General features: G+C 38.2%; 1 protein-coding gene across 1 annotated transcript; it reads left to right on the forward strand.

Annotated features, from left to right (window-relative positions):
• Positions 1-10,922: 10,922 nt before the first annotated feature.
• On the forward strand, positions 10,923-21,383 carry LOC103512342 (sorting nexin-27-like). The gene is made up of 8 exons (XM_026825860.1): positions 10,923-10,933; positions 14,150-14,161; positions 14,456-14,558; positions 15,113-15,241; positions 16,210-16,229; positions 17,856-18,039; positions 18,362-18,508; positions 21,144-21,383. Exons 1-8 carry the CDS (start codon positions 10,923-10,925, stop codon positions 21,366-21,368), a joined length of 831 nt encoding a protein of 276 aa, XP_026681661.1. The 3' UTR covers positions 21,369-21,383.
• Positions 21,384-22,013: the final 630 nt, after the last annotated feature.

Below are 22,013 nucleotides of genomic sequence, written 5' to 3' on the forward strand. Positions count from 1 at the left end.
CCATGAATTGACTGTTATTATGGCTTATATTAGCGCCCTAAGCATCATCATCATCATCATCATCATTAAAATGATCATTGTATTAATTGTGATCATGAAGTTGAATGGTTGAAGTAATTACCTAGGGTACATCGGGGAGGGACTATGTCATGTGGAAATGCAAAAATGAAATGAGGTCAGCTGATGTTTATCTGTGTGGTAGTAGAAAATAGTCACTGGTCCGGCGAAATTAACGATTTTTTAGAGAAGAATAAAATACATATTTACTTTGTTTATCCTGCTCGAATGAGGCTAGAAATTATTTATGATATTAAAAATTGTTGTAATATCCCTGTTTATACACTGATGATGCCCAGTGGGCGAAACATGTCTGTTTTTATATAAATAAAAACACCCTGCCAACCCAGTGAAGAGTATAAGTTATTTCTTTTACATCTAATATTAAAAATTATTTATGATATTAAAAATTACCTATTTATGATATTAAAAAAATATTTATGATATTAAAAAATTATTTATGATATTAAAAATTTAATAAAAATTATTTATGACAGCAGTTTAACGAGGTCTCATGTATTTTTGTATTCCATGGCTTTAAAAACATCAAGATAGGTATAACAAAGGGGGTTCTCCCTTCAAGGGAGTTCTCTCTTAATACTAACCTTACCCACAAGCAGTGGCGTAGCGTGGTCTAAATTCAAGTGAGGGGCCTTGTAGGGCTCATGCACAGGTCTACCAAGTCCCATCACAGTACATGGCATCAATATTTATGAGCATTAGAGTGAACTTTTGAGTTGTATGGCCGCCATACACACCATACATACACGCTACGCCACTGCCCACAAGGAAGTAGAGTTAAAGGGTTAGAGAGAGTATAGCTCCTAAGAGAATTTGTTCCATTTTGCCTGACCAACGACTATTAGCTAATTTGTTTTCACAGTAGGGACAACACTGTCCCCATACGTCCCCTTTATCTATGAAATTGAACGGGACTGATAGGTCCCTAATTAAAATGTCACCAGTGCCTCACTCCTCCTACTTTACCGTTATCCCAACGGTCTAGAGTTCTAGAAATCTAGACTAAAAAAACAAGCAGGGCCCGTCCCTCCGGGAATTTTTTAGCCCGTAGTTTATTCGATCATGGTTAAAGAATACCTTTGTACCTACCTAAACAGAAAAGCTACGAAGACGTATCTACAACGTGGAGAAAGTGGAACACAATAAAATGAGGAGGGAGGAGGGAGAGAAGGAGAAGAGAAGAGGGAGAGAAGGAAAGGGAAGAAGGAATGGAAATAAACGCGGGTAGGTAGATATCTGCTTTTTTTGTTTCGAACTCTATTTTTATTTTTTAATATTTTTTCATACTTCCTCTCTTCCTCCTCCTCCTCCTCCTTCTTCTTCTCCTCTTTCTTCTTCTTCTTCCTCTTCTACTTTTTCCTTTCCTTCTTCTTCTGCCTCCTCTTCCTTCTTCTCAACCTCCTCTTACTTTCCTTCCTCTTCCTCTTCTTCTTCTTCTTCTTCTTCTTTTTCTTCCTCCTGTAACCTAGGTATTCCTTCCTCTTCTTTTTCTTCCTCCTCTTCTTCCTTCTTCTTCTTTTTCTTCCTCCTGTAACCTAGGTATTCCTTCTTCTTTTTCTTCTTCTTCTTCTTCTTCCTTCTTCTTCTTTTTCTTTGCAACCTATTCTATTTCTATTGGAGGCAGATAAAATTCTTTACTGGCTTTCCATACGTCCTTCCTGTGACTGTGAACTTTAGATGTGAAGCTAACATGTGATGCATTTAGCGACTTGTCTGCCTAAGACAAAACAAGCTGGGCCCGTCCCTCCGGGAATTATTTAGCCCGTAGTTTATTCGATCAGTACCTATGTACCTACCTAATTTGTTTAATATTTTTTTTTTCCGTTCTAATGCAAGAGTTCAAACATGTGTGACGTCAGACTTTACGCAGTTGTTTTTTTTCTTCCGTTAGGTAGCGCCACTATGCAAGCGCGCTAGCGGAGGAGCAGAAAGAACTGCGCACAAACACATTAATGCGTTACCTGCGAGGGAGCTTTACTCGAGACATTTGATTTGACGTCATCGCCCATGGGAGCGTATGTCGTGACGTCAAAGTTCATGATTTACCGGTATTTTTTAAATCGATTAATCTCGGGATCTAGAAGTCATTGAAGAAAAAGAAAAATTCCGTTGGTCCTCATTTTTCCTGCTCTATGACTTTGAAACATCACCCATGTTAGCGCAACTGATCTATTACCTTGTTAATTAGTTTCCACGAGGCAAGCTTAATGAGGAAAGTAAACAGGTATCCTTTTGCACTTTAGGCTATTTTTAGATTAAGTAAAATGTCTGCTTGAAAAATAAAAGGTGAGAGATTATTTCATGTTAGTATCGCATTTATTATTAAAATAAAATTGTAGGTAAAACCAAATGTCAGCCCAAAGCAATTGAGAGGCTGACGAAAAACGCCAACCCCGTCTGTACACGGGAAAAGGCGAAGAAAAAAAAAAGAAGAATATTTTATTTTATTAAGGAAATAAAATCTGAGATTGTCACCCTCGTTATTTTGGATTGTATCGTGTCTACTTTGTAAGCGCTACGTAGCGGGTTCGATTCCCGCCCAGGCGGATTTCATCACAAACAGAGAAGATTCGTTCTCGGAACGGCTGGCTTTCTAATATCCCGTCTTCCTTCTCTCTTCGATTTCGGTACGAAGAGACCATAGCAGTTACAGTTCCCTCTGTCAAACCTCTTGGAAAGAAGATCAGAGGTACCAGGTTTAAGTTTTCTCCTTTTGTGTAGCACATTGCATACGCAAATAGTTTTCAGGCGTTCATACAATGCATATATGTATAACTCGTTCTTATAATATAAGATATGTAAATACATAGTTTGTATCCCCTTTTTAATTTAAAAAAGTCTCCCATTCCAGCAAAGTTATTGAAAAGTCCTCTGTCATACCAATATTTGCATGACTACAAATAAATAGATAGTAGTAAAATTAGTAATTACATACCTACATTTAAAAAAAAACATAGTAAATTATTAAACTTTGGAAACGGAATATCATAATAATTATATTTTAGTATGTAAATTATAATAATATTTTTAAATTTTTATTTACCTATCTGTGGTTAAATTAATTTTCCTACCTAGGTATCATTTGAATAATCTAGGTCTAGGTCATAGGTCGTGCCACGTGCTGGTCTGCTGGTGCATGCATAAAATGCAACCTAGATAAAATGCAACATGCATAAAATGCAACCTACACATAAATATTCCTGGTATGTACCTATGATATAGATATACCTCGGTAGGTAATATTAGGTACCTATGTATGACATAAATGTACATATAGGTAATATGAATAGGTATCTATGTCCACACTGGAAAAATGCAGCTGGAAAAAATCACCGCAAGTCCCGAGATATTTTCCCCGAATTCCAACAACCTACCCCCATATCTATCTACATTTTTACTCTTTTTTTCATGCAATAATGCAAACTGGATAGTCCTACACACAATTCTACAGTAAAAAGCCTTCCTGACAAAAAAAAAGTAGGTACCTAGGTAGGGTACTAACATAATAAAAATCTCATCCTGAAAAAATAATAATGTAGGTTTGGATATAAAACAATGTAAATTTCACCCGGGACTCACGCATATAATAATAATATGTAATAATATATATCTTCCGTACTGAGAATTAGAATGCTCGGATTTTGTCAGAGGTTTTGGGTGTGTGTGGGTATTATGGATGACTTTTTTTGGGATTTTATTTTTCCTTTAAGGATACATCTAGCTACTTATGGGGTGTTCCCTAAAAAATTACCTTTTGTTTTCTTATAATAATAATATTAATAATAATAATATTAATAATAATAATAATAATAATAATAATAATAATAATAATAATAATAATATACCATTCACCTTTCAACCTTAAACTAGCTCTTACCGTTCCCGAGATGTTGTTAAATCACACCGACAAAAAGCGGTAAAATACCGCCAACCGTTGCACCGATCTTAACCAAAAGTTCCATGTCGCATCCTTGTTACATTTGACACCTACATACCAAATTTCAAGTCTCTATAGCTCTTACCGTTCTCGAGATATTTTGTTTACAGATACACAGACAGAAGGACAGACAGACAGACCCACGGACCAATGGCTGAAACTTTGGATTTAGGCTCTAGGGACCTCAAAACGTGTTTTGGCACTAAAAACTGACCATCGAAAATTTGACCCGATCACATTACTTTCCTTCCTATAGGATAAGGAAAGTAAAAATTGAAAAGAGATACCTATCTCCACTCATGAATAGGATCATACTTTCTTTAGAGGTTTTCAAGAGGGAATTCTAAATTCTAACAACGGAGATCCCTAAATAGAAGAGAAATAGAAAACAGGATAGTAGAAAATTTATTTATTCATTAATTTGAGTTAATGCAAAAGGTAAACTCTCTTCTGAGTCAGGCCGCGGGTTCGATTCCTGCCCGGGGCGGATTTTATCCTGATGGGATAATGTTCGTTCTCAGAACGGCTGGCTTTCTCCTATCCTGTCTTCCTTCTCTCTTCGATTTCGGGACGATAAGACCATAGCAGTTACAGTTCCCTCTGTCAAACCTTTAAAAAAAAAAAATCTCCTGAGTCATTGAGAAAACAAGAGTGGTCGGTTTCAATCAGGACACCCTGTATACATATATCCTCCAACGCAAAGCCTCCAAGGATATCCCCAATGTTCCTGTAGTACCTAATGTTGGGGACGTAAAATTCAATGTGTGGAAACGGATGGAAAGTAGAGGAAGATTTCAGAATGTAAAACACAATATGGGTGTAAAATAAAAGATATCAAGTAAGAATAAAATACATTGAAAATTGACGGAGTTATGATAGGGGTAAAAATGCGTCGAAATGTTTCGTGTAATATACACACTGGCGTGCTCAGGCCGGAACTTGGCCTGGCGCAATGCCGTGCGCCTAGATTGGGATAAAGGTGTAGTAAAAGAAAAAGTCGACAAAGAGAAAGGAGGAGGAGGGGGATAAGAAGAAGAAGAAAAAGAAGAAGAAGGGGAAGTCGACGAATATTAAGTAGAAGGATAGGAGGTAGACGAAGAAGAAAAAGAAAAAAACGAAGAGGAAGAAGACGACGACGACGACCAAAAAAGAAGAAGAGAAATAAGAAAAAGAAGGGGAAGAAGAAGAAGATGAAAAAATAAAAAGAAAAGAGGAGGAGGAAGAAGGAGAAAGAAGAAGAAGAAGAAGAAGAAGAAGAAGAAGAAAGAGGACGTTGTAAAAAAAGGTGCAAAGGAAATGAAAGGTGTAAAAGTAAGAAACAAAAAGGATTTGGCGTGTAAATTGAAAACAGGAAGTCGTAAACAATAATGGCGACCATCATCAACGTGATAATGATGACCTTATGTCAGGCAATGACCTTATATCAGGCAACAATATCTTGTACACTAGTCTATATTGTAGTCTTAAGGTGTGTCCACACATAGTCGACCAATATCGACTGAACCACTGAACAGTCCACACTAGAGGAGGAGAACTGTCGATAGCACTATCGATAACTATCGATAGTTTTGATATCGAACGCTATCGATAGTTGAGGCTTGACTATCGATAGTTTTCGATAGTTTTTTTTCTGCACATTTTTCGTTTGTTTTGGTCGTTTTAGAAGTGAAAAGTCAATGCAAATAGTCAGCCTTATATTATCCTTACTACTTTTTGTTCAAGCTTTTTTTGTAAGTACCTATATTTTGTAAAAAAAAAAAAAAAAAAAAAAAAAAAATTTTAAAAAAAAAATCTGTGACCAAAAATCACTATCGATAACTATCGATAGTTTTGATATCGAACGCTATCGATAGTTGAGGCTTGACTATCGATAGTTTTCGATAGTTTTTTTTCTGCACATTTTTCGTTTGTTTTGGTCGTTTTAGAAGTGAAAAGTCAATGCAAATAGTCAGCCTTATATTATCCTTACTACTTTTTGTTCAAGCTTTTTTTTGAAATCCCTATATTTTGTAAAAAAAAAAAAAAAAAAAAAAAAAAATGTTGAAATAAAACTCTGTGACCTAAATTAATACGTGTAAAGTTAATAATTTTCTTTAAATTAGGTTAGGCTAGGTCTTTTGGGGGGATAAGACCTTTAGAAACAAGGAAAATAGAAAAATATGAAATTAAAAAAAAAAATATATCGATGGCGTCAACTATCGATAGTTCTCCTCCTCTAGTCCACACTGCCTCGACAACATAGATTCACCTCGTCGATCGACGGCCGGTCGACTACGTGTGAACACAGCCTTATAGTCAAAATACTCACAAAGTGTTGTCGGGTCTTCTTTTGTTTCAGAGTTCGACCTAGTGTGGTCATGGTCACCTATTAGCTCTCAAGGTGAGTCGAGTGGATTGGAACACATCACATGCCTTCAGGCACACTCCATTTGTCACTCCATCAATTTAATTTAATTTGAAGTAAATGTGCATTCTGGATTAAGTACAATACTCGTATTATGTCTTGTGACGAAGTGTTTCGCACATCGAAGCATTTACCCCTTCATGTGAGTTTAATTACAGTTAGTTGTAAAGTCTTCTTCTTCTTCTTCTTCTTCTTCTTCTTCTTCTTCTTCTTCTTCTTCTTCTTCTTCTTCTTCTTCTTCTTTTCCTTCACCATGTCCCGCTTATGCGGGGTCGGTGTTACGAGTCAGCCTTTTCCAGTCCGCTCGTTCTTGAGTTTGTTCTCGGGTCAGTCCCTTTTCACGCAGATCCTCATTTATACAGTTTCTCCATTGCTTCTTTGGTCTTCCTCTCTTCCTTTTTCCCTCAACTCTGATTTGTCCCACTTTCTTACCGATGTAGTTTTCATCTCTTCTTTCAACATGACCAAACCATTGTAATCTCCTTTCTTGAATTTTCTTTGTTATCTCTGTCACCTTGATCTTGTTCCTGATTACTTCATTCATGATCCTATCCAGTCTCGTTACTCCACAACTCCACCTCAACATTCTCATTTCTGATTTCTCATTTCTTTTTTCCCATTTCTTTTTTCCCAACTCTTTCACAGTTAGTTGTAAAGTAACTTCCCGAAATCAATAGGCTGTTGATAATGGTGTATGCGAGAATGCCGGTAACATGTGGATTCTTTTTGATTTCAACATTCAAAATGAAAAGTGCCCAAATGGGTATCACACTAGAGAGGAGAAGGAGGATGAGGAGGAGAAGAAGAAGGAGAAGGAGAAGGCCGAGAAGGAGAAGGAGGAGAAGGAAAAGGAAAAGAAGGAGAAAGAGAAGAAGGAGAAGAAAAAGAAGAAGACGAAGAAGAAGAAGAAGAAGAAGGAGAAAAGAAGAATGAAAAAAAGAAGAAGAAGAATAAGAAGAAGAAGAGAGAATAATAGTGCAATTCAAGATTTCCACCCCATTCTTCGCCAAAGCAACTTGAAAGCCATACAGAGCTATCAAAACTTTACGCAAACAGACGCAAATGAACTTTCTGCTGGTTTGTGTAAGTGTTTGAATAATTTATTGAGGTCTGTTTATTTAGGATGCACTCAGCCCGCGGTGATGGAGCACTGATGTTAAGCAACGTTTATCCGGATGGGTGACCATCTGTGCTGCTTTTCCCTGCTCTGACTCAGGTCGGTATAGCTTTCTCCCATCCTCTCTCTCCTTCTCTCTTCGATTTCAAGACGAAAAAACCTCCGTTCTTACAGCAGTCTTCTATCAAGCCCACCCCGACCAAAAAAAAAAAAAAAAAAAAAAAACAAAAGGGAATATAAATATACCATTCACCTTTCAACCTTAAACTAGCTCTTACCGTTCCCGAGATGTTGTTAAATCACACCGACAAAAAGCGGTAAAATACCGCCAACCGTTGCACCGATCTTAACCAAAAGTTCCATGTCGCATCCTTGTTACATTTGACACCTACATACCAAATTTCAAGTCTCTATAGCTCTTACCGTTCTCGAGATATTTTGTTTACAGATACACAGACAGAAGGACAGACAGACAGACCCACGGACCAATGGCTGAAACTTTGGATTTAGGCTCTAGGGACCTCAAAACGTGTTTTGGCACTAAAAACTGACCATCTCGTCGTAAGGGCGATCGCAATACCTAGGCAATTAGCATAAAATATGTAGGTCCAACCCTCGTCAATAGAAGGAGGCATAGTGCCTACAGTTTGGAAACCCCTGGTATAGACTATTACAGGAGATAATACAGTTTTATCACTCCCTAAAGCCTAATCAAGCGATAATATGATGATAGGGCTGTTTTCAGCACATTAAACTTCATAATAAATTAGTTATTACCTCATAACATCGTTTTTTTATGATAATTTAAACACGAAATATGTACGAAGGGGAAGAAGAAGGAGGAGGAGAAGAGGGAGAAGAAGAAGAATAAAAACAAGGACAAAGAGAAGGGAATCAACTAAAATGTAGAAAATATTCCTCCTCTATAGAAAAAGAAGAAGAAGGAAAAGAAGAAGAAGAAGGAGAAGAAGAAGAGGAAGAAGGAGAATAAAGAGGAGAAATGATAATTACTATCGATAGAGAAAGACAAGAGAGATAAATAGAGAAAGATAGATAGAGAGAGAAAGGTAATTATAGGCCCAGAGTTAATTATGTCAGGAAGAGAGATAGGGGAGCCAATTGAAAAGTGACAGAGAGAGAGAGAGAGAGAGAGAGAGAGAGAGAGAGAGAGAGAGAGAGAGAGAGAGAGAGAGAGAGAGAGAGATAATGATGAAAGGTATGAAGTTTATTGGTGAGGAAAAAGGGAAAAGTCGTGAAAAAGGGATGAAGGGAGGGAGAAGGGAAAGAGAGAGAGAGAATTGAGAGAGGGAGAAGAGAGAAAGAGAAGGAGAGAGAGATTGAGGGAGGGAAAGAGAGATAAAACTCAAATATAGGAATAAAGAAGAGAGGCTGGTTACTAAAAAGCGTTACAATGAGGGAAGGGAAATTTCAAATTGCAACCTAGAAACTAGTAATTATTACCTAATACATAGTTAACTACCTACTACTATCTGCAAAATATCATAGATCTACATAATATTAAATTTTACACTATCATCGATAAAATATCAGACACATTATGATATTATTAGGTTTTGTAATAAATTAACTTCAAAAGGGCATAACAGAAACTGATAGGTATTTAGCTCTTTAATTATTGAACCTAAAAAAGGCATCCAAAGTCCAAATAGGGCTTGAAATTAACTTTTACAACTAGGTGCCTAGTTACCTACATGAACTCCCATCCATAAAAGTAAAGTAGGTAAAAAATTAGACATCTCCACTAATATTTCTAATATTAATTTCTGAGATATAAGATTTAACTCAACCAGCTTCAGACTCTGCAGAGAAAGCTTCCAACTTTTTCCTTTCTTTTCATTCAAGATCGGGAGTGTTTGAAAATAATAACTTTGCTTTACAGAGGAGCTCAAAAAGTTTGGATATACAAAACTTTGATCTCTCAAGCTTTCTATAAAAACAAAAAGCAAAAGTGGAAAGCTGCAAAAAAGGAAAAATCTAACAAGATTTTTAAAAAAGTTTGCTTTCTTTTTGTTGATGCTCTTGCTTTGAGATGCAGTTGCATGCTGTATTTGACTAGGATTCTTGCAAAGGATCGAGAAAGATTTTTTAAAAGAGGTTTGATAGAGGGAACTGTACCTGTTAAGGTCCCGAACTCGAAGAGAGAAGGTGGACAGGATAAAAGATTTTTTTTTTTTTTTTGAGGTTTGACAGACGGAACTGTAACTGCTATGGTCTTATCGTCCCGAAATCGAAGAGAGAAGGAAGACAGGATAGGAGAAAGCCAGCCGTTCCGAGAACGAACATTATCCCATCAGGATAAAATCCGCCCCGGGCGGGAATCGAACCCGCGGCCTAGCGCTTACAAGGCAGACGCACTACCAACTAAGCTAACTAGGCTGGCTTTACAAATTGAAAACTTGTGTATCCAACGTGCCTTCGTTATTGGCTGAAATGGAAATCAGGATTTAACTGATACGATGGTTTAGACCCGTTTTAAGGCTTTGGGAAAGGACATGCTATCACACAGGCTCTACAGATGCTTAGAGCAAGGCCCTGGGCTACATTCTGTCTTCGCTCACTACTAGTGCTGGGTTCTATTTTTACCGAGTCGTTTTTTGACTGCCTGCCAGGGAATTTCTGTTCAAATCCCTCTGAATCTATTTATTATTCTGCGCTCCCGTATTTATTGCCCCTATTACGTTATTTAACATAAACTATGGAGATTTAGTTTTATATCGAACTGATTTTTTTCTCTTATTTCTGGTGTTTTCTTTTTTCATAATTACTTATCAAAATATTCACCCCATTCAATGTTGTCATTTTGTTTTTTAAGTTGATTCACGGTTTCATTAAATTAACATTAGTTAAATTACTTATCAAAACCAACCAATAGCTGCAACGAGGGGGGGGGGGGTTGATGGTCTCTTTTTAAAATTCCAGTGAACTCAGAAATCTTTCTGCAATAAGTTTGAAAAATTTCCAACCTGTCACATTGGAGTGAGGAGTGAGGTGACATTTTCAATTGTATCATATTACGCTCTTTCGCCTTCCTTCATTGCTTTATGAAAATATTTTATGAAAAGAAAAGGAAAACTTTTATTCACTCTTTTAATTCGCTCTTCGAACCTTTCCATCACAGAATATTTTATGCTTCTTCCTTACCTTGTTCTTATTTTTTCTTCCTCCTCCTCCTCCTCCTCCTCCTCCTCCTCTTATTGCATTCGCTTTCTGCTTTCTTCTTTTCTTTCTTTCTTTTCTACTTTATCTTTTTCTTCTGCTACTGCTTTAATTTCTTCTTCTTTTTCAGGTTTAACTTTCCGACTTGTTTCTTTCATATCTCAAACAGTGGTGAAGCTACGATTGCAAAATAAATAATAATTATATGAATGGCTGGAGAGTAAGAAAAAGAGATATTGAAAGAGTGAAAGAGAGAGAGAGAGAGAGAAATAGAGAGAGAAATACCTAGGGAGAGGAAAGAGAGAAAGGAATATTGTAGATTGAAATGAAGGAAGAGGGAAAGATCAAGATGAAAGAGAGAGGGAAAGAGAAAGAAAGAAAGAGAGGAAACCGATCCCATATGAGCGAGAGAGAGAGAGAGAGGAAAGAGAGAGAGAAAGATCGAAAGAGAGAGAGACCGAAAGAGAGAGAGAGAGAGAGAGAGAGAGAGAGAGAGAGAGAAAGATCAAGAGAGAGAGAGAGAAAGAGAGAGAGAGAGAGAGAGAGAGAGAGAGAGAGAGAGAGAGAGAGAGAGAGAGAAACGGCTGGCTTTCTTCTATCCTGTCTTCCTTCTCTCTTCGATTTCGGGACGATAAGACCATAGCAGTTACAGTTCCCTCTGTAAACCTCAAAAAAAAAAAAAAAAAAAAAAAAAAAAACATTATCTGAAGGAAAATCATCTCAGAAAGGCTCTTAATTTTGCCTTCAAGAAAATCCCAGCCGAACATTAAAAAAAAGTATAAAAAAACTAAGGCTAAGTATTCCCAAACCCATTAGACTTGTATTTTGTAGCCTGTTCAGTGACTGAAAGAAATTCCCACGAAAAAAAATCCCTTTGTGGAATGAGACTGAAAAGTCCCTTTAGTTTTACGAAGAATAACAATGAGGGAAATTCCCACGAAAAAAGTTCCCTCTTGTGGAATGAGACTGAAAAGTCCCTATAAAGACCCGTTCCCACTTTTCGATCGGAATAAAAATCGTGTCGTGTGTAGTGAGAACACTCCTGTTTAAATAAATTACGTCAGCTCCCATGGCGTAGTGGTCACTGCGCTCGCCTTGCACGTGGGAGACCCGGGTTCGATTCCCGGTGGGGTCAAGAAATTTGTATCATCCAAATGGTTGATTCCGTGACTGGCTGTTGCGGGGCCCACTCAGCCTCGTGAGGAAAATGAGTAGCTATGACATATAAATGCGCATAGCGACCGGTGCCAGCATGGTAGGTAAACATTGGATTTTAGGATTATTGAGATATTGGGAAAATCCTACAATGCTGCAGTGAGCACCAAAGTTGTGACATAATAACACAAAAAAACTGCATTTACGAGCACCAAAGTTGTGACATAATAACACAAAGAAACTGCATTTACATTTACATTAAATTACATTGCCTACAGGACATTCGGAAAAAAATCGGATGAACTCACGACAAGTCGGAACAAGTGGGAACGAGCGCCGGTCATTGCCTTTACGAAGAATAAAAATCTTCTTCTTTTTCTTCACCTTTTCCCGTGTGCAGACGGGGTCGGCGTTTTTCGTCAGCCTCTCAATCAGCCCCAAATAGGGTGATCGCCCTAACTAGGGTGATCGCTTTGGACTGAAGAGGAGGATAAAAAACTGCTCTCTTAATCAATCACCTTCTCTCTCTCTCTCTCTCTCTCTCTCTCTCTTTCTTTCTCTCCCTCCTTCCCTCCCATTCTTATTTCTCCTCTCTCTCGTTCCTCCCCCCCCCCTGCGTCATCTCTCGTCCAATCTCTCTATATTTTCTTCGTCCCCTCACTCCTTCCCTCCCTCTCCTTCTTCTTCCTCTCTTTCAATTCCTCATCCTCATTACCCTCTCTCTCTCTCTCTCTCTCTCTCTCTCTCTCTCTCTCTCTCTCTCTCTCTCCCTCTCTTCCTCTCTTCCTCTCTCTCTTTCACTCTCTCTCCTTCTTCTTCCTCCTCCTCCTCCCCTCCCTCTGGAATTAATCTCCTATAAACTTTCCAATCCTAAGCCCTAAGTCCTAAGTACTCCCCTCTGAGAAAGGACTATGTAAACATTCTTTCATTAATTTCCAATATTCAGATATTCCAATGTTCAGATATTCTAACATTCAGATATTCCGATATTCCAATGTTCAAATATTCCGATATTCCAATTCGACCAAAAATTTTCTATCTTAAAATACTCCCCGTGTGATAAGGAGTATGAAAAAATTATAAAGTACAGTCCACTTCAACTGGGAAGTCCGATGACCTTTGGGTGCGCACTCGTCAAAAAATAGCTCGTTGATTAACAAGTAAGCATGTGAATAGTTGATCCCATGGGATTTTTCACGCCGAATCGAATGGTGAAACTTTTATAACTGTCCGACTTACAGTTGAGAAGTTGCGGTTCCTCTCCATGCGCTTCCATCGGACTTCCCAGTTGACGTGGACTGTATGAAAAAAATTGATTTTTTTTTTTTTTTCGAAGTTCGAAGCAACATTGATAACTTCCATGTCTTAATATTCTCGTCTCGGGCTATATATTTATAGATCTAATTCTGGAGCTAAGCTTCCAGGGCTATATTCTAGAGCTGAATTTATATGTTAAATAATTATAGGGCACACTAAAAAAAAAAAAAAAAAAAATATTAATAAAAAAAAAAAAAAAAAATATTAATAAAAATTATAGGGCTGAATTTACATGGCTAAATTAGATCTATTCTAAATTTCTATTAAAAAAAGTTTATTAAGTAGAAAAAAAAGAGGGCCAGTTAGAAAAAAAAAGAATCCCAGCTCAAGCACAGCCTCTTTGCAATAAAATTGAGGAAGCTCTATTTCTCAGGGGGTGAGCAAGCAATGTGTGTCCCGGTCAAAATTTGACTTCCACCAGGATTCAAACCCTGGGACACTTGTATACATATTTACTTCACGTACAGCCTATAGGTCTGTTTTAGGAGAGAGAGAGAGGGGGGGGAGGGGGAGGGAGGGAGTGAAAACAAAGGCTAGATAATCTAATAATGTCCCTAGAGCCTTGGGCATAGGAGTCACAAATTACTGTGTTTTATCCCTCCCTAAATATCCCCGCTATATCTCTCTCTCAAGCATCTACATCCTAGATATATCCCTTCCATTTGCCTCCCTCCCTCCTTATTTCTCCCATACCTCCCCCTCCCTTACCTGGACACTGGGCCTGTAGGCTGTATAAAAAGGGTAATGTTTATTAGATTGTGTGGTTTTGTTTACGTAGGTATTACCGGTGATATTAATACCTATGTTTTTGCTATGGACAAATAGGTACCTACTTAGGTACCTATTTGTCTTATTGGGTAGGTACCTACTAAGGGGTAGGTACCTACTTAGGTACCTATTTGTCTTATTGGGTAGGTACCTACTTAGGTACCTATTTGTCTTATTGGGTAGGTACCTACTTCAGGATATTAGCTGTGTAAGTTACACAAAGTTCTTCATATGCACTAGTTCTAAAAAACAAAAGAGAGAAAACTAGAAGTTGTAGAGCTGAAAATGTTTTGCTGGATGTTGTGGCTAATAATAAAGGTCAGAGTGAGAATGAGAAAATCAGAGAATTGCTGAAAGGTCCACAAGGAAAGAAAATACACACAAGTAGGTTGATAGGTATGGTTTGGGCACATAAAGGGAATTGGTGAGATATGCTCTAGTAATAAAATTAGACTGAAGGTGTTGATCCACCCATTAATAATCTCATATCATTCTGTTTCAGGAATAATGTCAATGTAGAGGGAGCCACTCACAAGCAAGTCGTAGAATTAATCAAGTCAGGCGGTGATGTTTTGAGTTTAACTGTGATCTCTGTCAGTCCGGAGGTAAGTCAGAAAAAAACCTGCTAGACTTTCATGTCTAAAGTAACAGTTGATGTAACATAGCAAGGTACACAGTTCATGAACATTCAGGTAAAAAGGAAATTAATTTTATGTGTTATGTCATCCAAGTTACAAAATGTGTGCATAAAAGACTAAATAAGGGATTAGACATAAGTCAGATTGAGCTGTAAATTAATCTGTACTTAACCTGCTAGACTTTCATGTCTAAAGTAACAGTTGATGTAACATAGCAAGGTACACAGTTGATGTAACATAGCAAGGTACACAGTTGACAGTTGATGAACATTCAGGTAAAAAAGAAATTAATTTTATGTCTCATGTCATCCAAGTTACAAAATGTGTGCATAAAAGACTAAATAAGGGATTAGACATAAGTCAGATTGAGCTGTAAATTAATCTGTACTTCCCAACTGACCTGCAGATATCTGATTGGCAAAATTTTCATCTGTTAATCAAATCAGTCTAACCATCAATAAAATCCAGACTGATTGGACATAAATAATAAATAAAAAACTCCTATATGTTTCTATTTCCAGGAAGCGGAAAGACTCGAGCCACCAGATGACCATTCCGGCTATCAACAAATAGACTACACGGAGAAAAGATCTTTACCTATTAGTATACCAGATTACAGCTATGTTAACACAGAAGATGAAAGCTTTGTGGTAAGTTTATATTAAAGGTTTTTTTTTCTCTCTAGTTAGGCACTTTAACACTCTTGTGTCGTTTGCCCCGTTCCCCTGTTTAACTAGATCTTGGTATATAGTCCAATGGCCTTCAGGTACATTAAGGCCGAATTGATGTTGGCAGGGTTGTTATCAAGGGTTGGTGGTGAGGGGAGGGAGGAGTGTATTTGTAGATGTGTGTGGCAATTAAATATATGGTCCATGGTTAGGATATCACTGCACCATTGTATTTTTATCTTGATCCACTATGTAGGTAATCTGGTCTCAAAAAACCTAAAATCTCTACCATATACATAAATTTCTGTAAATAATATTTTTGCTCACATGGTCACCCATCCATATATTAACCTCGCGCAACGTTGCTTAACGTGTTCCATTGGGAACTGATGTGTTCAACGTGCCAATTATTTTTGCTTAGCACATTGCATACACACTTACACACTAAAGATACCAGGCGTTCTTACAATTTAATCTTTTCAGTTGGGAGTGAAAAACCCCTTCATCCCGTGGAACGAAAAAGGGATCATCTCCAGATTATTACAAACGATGTCTCCTTGGCCTTAATTATTAATCTTCCCTCTCCCCCCTATCTCTCTCTCTCCCTCCATCCCTCTTTCTCTCTCCTTTCTTTTTCCCATAAAAAAAAAAACTTTTCTTTCTAAACGTTTTTTCTGAAAGGCTGCCGGCTTTTGCTGTTGCCAGTTTTTATTTCTCGTCGCTTGATAAATTAACTTGAACGAGCAGAAAAAAAAAATTAAGAAGAAGAAATGGAAGCACCAAGGTCACCCATCCAGTTAAGCGCCACGCTCAACTTTTTGAAATTAAGTACCTACCTACCTATCTAAAAAAAAAATAATAATAATAATAATAATAAGTTTTTGAAAAAACCGCTTCTTTAGACTCGTGTGGTCTGTGTCGTAGAATGCCCATAGTATGTTCCTCGTCAGATGGGGCGAGAAGAAAGACAGTAAGTGCTAGTCATTCCTTCCTTAAAGGACCGATTGGGTAAAAAAAAAAAAATCTTTTTGTAAACCACGGACTTAAAAAGAAACCAAAATTTAATATCTAGGTAAATACATAATGATTATGTTACAATAATCCCTACGGCCTATAAAAAGTTCTTTCTTTCTTGCTTTCTTTCTTTCTTGCTTTCTTCCTTTCTTTCTTTCTTGCTTTCTTTCTTTCTTTCTTTCTTCCTTTCTTTCTTTCTTCCTTTCTTTCTTTTTTCCTTTCTTTCTTCCTTTCTTTTTTTCTTCCTTTCTTTTTAATTTCTTCATTATTTTCCTCCCTTTTTTCGCATTTTCTCTCTCTCTCTCTCTCAGTCACATCAGTTGCAAATTTCTTTTATAAATCAAAATGACACTTTTTTCTTTCTTTTTCTCTCTCTCCCTCTCCCCCTCCCTCTCTCTCTTTCTCTCCCTCTCCTTTGCATATTTTCCCAGTTAAAGATAATAAATGCTATTTCTCAAATGGAAAAAAGACAATTGCTCCACGAAACATGGCGTGGGGGGGGGAGAGGAGGGGAAATTAATTTTTTATTTCAATTTAACACACTTTCCCCGCTTTTTTTTGGTATGTAGGTATGTTTTTTTTCTCTCTCCTCTTCTTCTTCTTCTTCTTCTTTTTCTTCTTCCTCCCTTTCTTCTTCTTCTTCTTTTTTCCCCCCTTTTTCATAATAACTAGCACATTCCAACGCTGAAATATTTTTCTCCGCGCGCCGGAGGAGAGCCTTCCTGGGAAAATAAATAAATCACATCAGATTCAATAAATCTTTACCCCTCTCCCCCTCCTTCCCTCCCTCTCTCTTTCCCTTTCTCTCTCCCTCCTTTCCTCCTCGAAGGGATAGGAGGGGAGTTACAATATTTCGGCAGGTAATATTCTCCCCAACCCCTCTACGGCTCTACCTGTCTTTCTCTTTCTCTCCCTCTACCTTCCCCTCCTTTTGTTATCCTCTCCTTCTCTACTTCTTCGTCGTTCCCCTACCCTCCTTCTTCTTCTAACCTCTTCTCTCCTTCCCCTCTCTTCTCTCTCTGTATTTCCCCCTCTATTTTCCTCTTCTTTCCCTCTACGTTCCAAACCTACCTTTCCTTTCCCCTCTCTCTCTCTCTCCTTTCTCTACCTTTCACTCTCTATTTCCCCTCTAACTCTCTCTCTCTCTCTCTCTCTCTCTCTCTCTCACTCTCCTTCTACCTCATACCACTCTCTCTCTCTCTCTTACTCTCCTTCATAGCCTTTGCCAAGAATTCCTGGAAGAAAGGAAGAAGGAAATCATCAAGGAAAAAATCAAGAAAAGTCTGTTGGCGAGAAGATAAAGTGAAGTCAGAAATCATCCAATTTTCAACCATTTCTAATTGACTGTCAATTTTGAAAATGAAATTTTACGAGTTTAGTTCTTTGTAGTGTATTGAAAATTCCCACAATAGATTCCCCAAGGGTTCTTTACAATAATCTAAAGACAAGAAAAAAATGTTTACCACAAAGAAAGTTATTCAATTTTAACTTTATCAGGTTACTTCTGCGCCTCCCTGTATAAGCTTGTACCTAAGTGAAAATAAAATGATCCCTCAATGTTTTGTGATTTTCCCCATTTCAGACTGACAGAACAACAGCTAGACTCGAGGAGACGAGGCCTAGAGATATATCTGGAGAAAGTATGTGCCGTGCGAGTCATTGCTGAATCTGAACTCATGCAGGAGTTCCTAACCGATGCTCTTGATGAGAACGGAACCAACATATCGTCACCTGTCGACATTAAGATCTTGCTACCTGACCGTGAGGTGAGTACTCACAAGCTTTTTTTTTTTTTTTGCAAGTGCTAGGTCGTGGGTTCGATTTTCGGCGGGGTCGAAGTCTTTTGGACTCTGTGCTTGAAGTTTGTGGTGCACTCAGTCTCGTGAGGACAATTGAGTAGCTCCTTAAACTAAGCAACCAGTCAGTGGCGGCATTACCAGGGTAAAAAGATTATTGAAATATGGAAATCAATTGATTGCAAAGGAGGCACTCAGTATTTCTGTGATATCCACAAAAGTTGTGAAAAAGCTCTGCTTTACCACAGATAATTTGTGATTTGATTGATTGGTTTTTTACTTGTGTTGCCAGGTAATCACGGTGAGCGTAAGGAAATCTGCCACGGCTGATGAAGTGTATGCTAGCGCTGTACCCAAGCTTTATCTGCAGTCCCCTTCCTCGGCCGCCTACTTCTATCTGTTCGAAATAGTCGAATACTCCTTCGGTAAGTTAAATCCAGCCTAGAAGGAAGCTCACCTGCCTTGTAAGGGCTAGGTAGTGGGTTCAATTCACGGCCAAATAGGGCTCGTTCTCGAAACGCCTGGCTTTCTTAGTTCTTCTATCCTGTCTTCCTTTCCCTCTTAGAGTTCGGGAGAATAATACATCCTTGGCAACAAAAAATCAATATATCCCTAGCGAGAAATTCGATAATTAAGACTCCCAAGCAACTATTAAATGAATTTATTATCTAATTAATTTAATAGTCTAGACGACAACCGACAACACCAGAATTTAATAGTCTAGACAACAACACCAGAATAGACAATTTTCAAACACTTTCCATGTTCACTCACGTTTTCCACGACACAGGGGAGTAACAATATAACAAATCCCAGGTTAATAATAGAACAGTTGCGCTTACTTGGGTGATGTTTCAAAGTCATAGAGCAGGAAAAATGAGGGATTCCGGAACTTGACAGGATACAGGAGGAGAAATCCTGGCAGCTAGACTAAGAGACAACCTGTATGGAGAAGGTAAAATCATAGGGAGTCCTTCCCTAGCGATGTGTTTGAATCTAATTCACACTCTCCAAATTCTGGCCCCGGGCTGTTTGACAACCCGGGCCAGAATGGAGCTCAAAGGGTTAGGTGGTAGAGAACGCCTCAGGTTAGTGGTTACTTGTATGAGTAGCAAAACTTGTAGAAGGACGCAGTCCATTTTGTGTAGTGCAAGCTGTTCATTTCTAGGTATTTGTAGGGAAGATTGTACTTAACAAAATAATAAGCTGTGTTCACACATAGTCGACACCGTCGATCGACGAGGTGAAGGTGAATCTACCGACACCGTCACCGTCAAAGACACCGTCGACTATGTGTGGACACAGCTTTAGACATACCTTACTTACCTACCACTTTATGGTGTAGACTGTAGATAATTCATTTATCTAAAACAATAAAATTTAGAGGGTCATTTTATAGGAATTGACCCATGTTGAAATATAGTTCATGTACCACTCAAGTGAAGAAAAAAAAAAATTGAGTCAGATTGCAATTCCATCCCTTGGACCGTTCGGGAAAAGGGTGCAAAGTCCCGTTTTAAGCTCCCCCGAGCTCAAAATAGTAATTTTTAGTCAGGTCTGTGCCATAATTGAAAATTTAGTCCAAATTTGAATGGAAATATTGAAATCAATCTGTCCTGAACTTTTCTCTTCGCCAAGTCAACCTGCCTCGGTGGTGTAGTGGTCAAGGCGCTCGCCTGGTAAACAGGAGGGCGTGGGTTCAATCCCAGCCGAGGTATGGAATTTACTCTCCTTCTACCTCACTCTCTATTTCCCCTCTAACTCTCTCTCTCTCTCTCTCTTACTCTCCTTCTACCTCCCTCTTTTACATTTTCAAATTTCCTCCTTCTTCTCCTCTGCATCGAAATTTCCTCCTTATCCGTTTACTCCCCTCTATATGAACATTTTGTCTATTTCTTCTTCCTCTGCTTCTTTATATTCTTCCTCTTTCTCCTTTTCATCTTCTTTCTCCTTCTTCTCCTCCTAATCCTTCCTTTTTTATATTTTCCTTCAATATTTACAACCCTTTCCAACTCGGCTTTCGAATAGATTTCGACAGCTATGTTGGCTATCTCTCTCCTTCTCTCCCTCTCTCTCTCTCTCTAAAATTTTTGAGAGAGAGCAAGACAGACAAAAAGATCGAGAGAGAAGGAAAACAAGAAAGACACTTTCGAACAATAACATTCTTTAGTAAGAGAGAGAGGGAGAGGGAGAGAATATTGAAAGGCGTCTCGAGATTAAAGATTTCTCTCTCAGTTTTACTCTTCGTCATTATCTCTCTCTCTCTCTCTCTCTCTCTCTCTCTCTCTCTCTCCTTCGGTATTATTTTTACTTAATCTTCTTCATATCTTAATAATACAGTTTCTCGTATAACGTATAACTTAATACCTCTACAGCTCTACACTTTATACATAGTTATCGTATCTTAATATCTACAGTTTTCATAAATTCATATACTTACATACCAGGTTGTTCAACCTGCAACTGCCATACATAATTTTTTTACTGAAACCATCAAACTCCCCGTAAAAAATTATATAGGATTGACTATTCGTATGTATTTCTTTTTTTTTTTTTTTAATTATCAAAGTTTATTGGCACAGGAAAGAATCGAACCCGTAATCCCTCAACTGTAAGTCGGATGATCTTTTAACTGTCGGGCGATCTTGAAGTTGCAAAGTTGCATCAATCGATTCCTCCTCGAAAGTTATAGACGAGAGGATGCTAAGTAAACCCGAAAAGTGTTGGGGACTTTTTTTGGGGTAAAAAAAATGATTTGCCTCGGTGGTGTAGTGGTCAAGGCGCTCGCCTGGTAAACAGGAGGGCGGGGGTTCAATCCCAGCCGAGGTATGGAAATTTATCCTGTGCTGGATTATTGAGATATTTGGAAAATGCTGCAGTAAGCTCAAAAGTTGTGATATAATAACACAAAGAAATTGCATTTTGTTTACCCATCCATTCATTACACAAACATTGCTTTCACGGATGGGTATACGCTTTATATGAATTTTTCATGTTCTGTTCGATATGTTGTAGGTATCATTAACAAATGGAAACTTGAAAAAATAAATTTATTATTTATGTTATGATTTCAGTACTTACAGTTAGCCACCAGTCTGCCGGGCTATGATGAGCTCCAGTTCCCCCACTGCGCATCTGATTCGCGCAAGTCTGGAGGTCACGTGATACCGGCCATCTCATTGGCTGGATTCAGGTTACTAGCGGCCTCGGAGGAGGGGGTGCAGGAAGGCCAGGCCGTCGAGTTTGAATGGACCGTCGTTACTCAGTATGAGGTAATGGTTATTATTATAATTTCATAGTAGCCTCCGTGGCCGAGTGGGTATCACACTAGGTTTGTACTCCGGAGGTCCCGGGTTCGATTCTCGGCGGGGCCGAAGTTTTTTCTTCTCGTTTCTTGGAGTTTGGGGTGCACTCAGCCTAGTGAGGACAAGTGAGTAGCTACTTTAATCGAGTAGCGACCAGTAGCGGCATTACAAGTCGAAGAAACCAGCGATGATTAATATGATGATTGAGTAAATATGAAAGACTTGCAATGCTGTGATACCCACAAAGTTGGGAAAAAGCTCTCTGCTCTACCACAAAGATTTATGATTTGATTATTATTATTTTACTGTCTTGTGTGGTGTATTTATACGTACACTTTTTATAGGATTTAAAGTTGGCACGTACCTTAATGTTTGGTCTGGACGTTTCGGGTCTGAATTCCAGACCCGTCCAGCAGTTTGTCAACATGTTATCGTTCGCGAACTCCGCGAACTTGTCAATTAGAACATAAAAAAACGAAAATGCGAAACCGATAACATTACATGTAAACGAATAACGAACCGCACATGAAAAATTCCGAATCGCACATGAAAAAAATTTATACGGTCGAGAATCTCGGGAGATAATCAGGAGTGCATATAATAGTAGTAGCCCATTGCTGGAGTAAAGGGATTTTTCAG

Source organism: Diaphorina citri, unplaced genomic scaffold, assembly GCF_000475195.1.
Source record: "Diaphorina citri unplaced genomic scaffold, Diaci psyllid genome assembly version 1.1 scaffold36, whole genome shotgun sequence".
NCBI classification, from domain to species: Eukaryota; Metazoa; Arthropoda; class Insecta; order Hemiptera; family Psyllidae; genus Diaphorina; species Diaphorina citri.

Excerpts from the sequence above, each read along its gene's own strand:
- LOC103512342 (XM_026825860.1), top strand. Across the intron at positions 14,559-15,112 it reads TGATCTCTGTCAGTCCGGAG|GAAGCGGAAAGACTCGAGCC; the intron begins GTAAGTCAGAAA and ends TTCTATTTCCAG. Across the intron at positions 15,242-16,209 it reads CAGAAGATGAAAGCTTTGTG|ATGGGGCGAGAAGAAAGACA; the intron begins GTAAGTTTATAT and ends GTTCCTCGTCAG.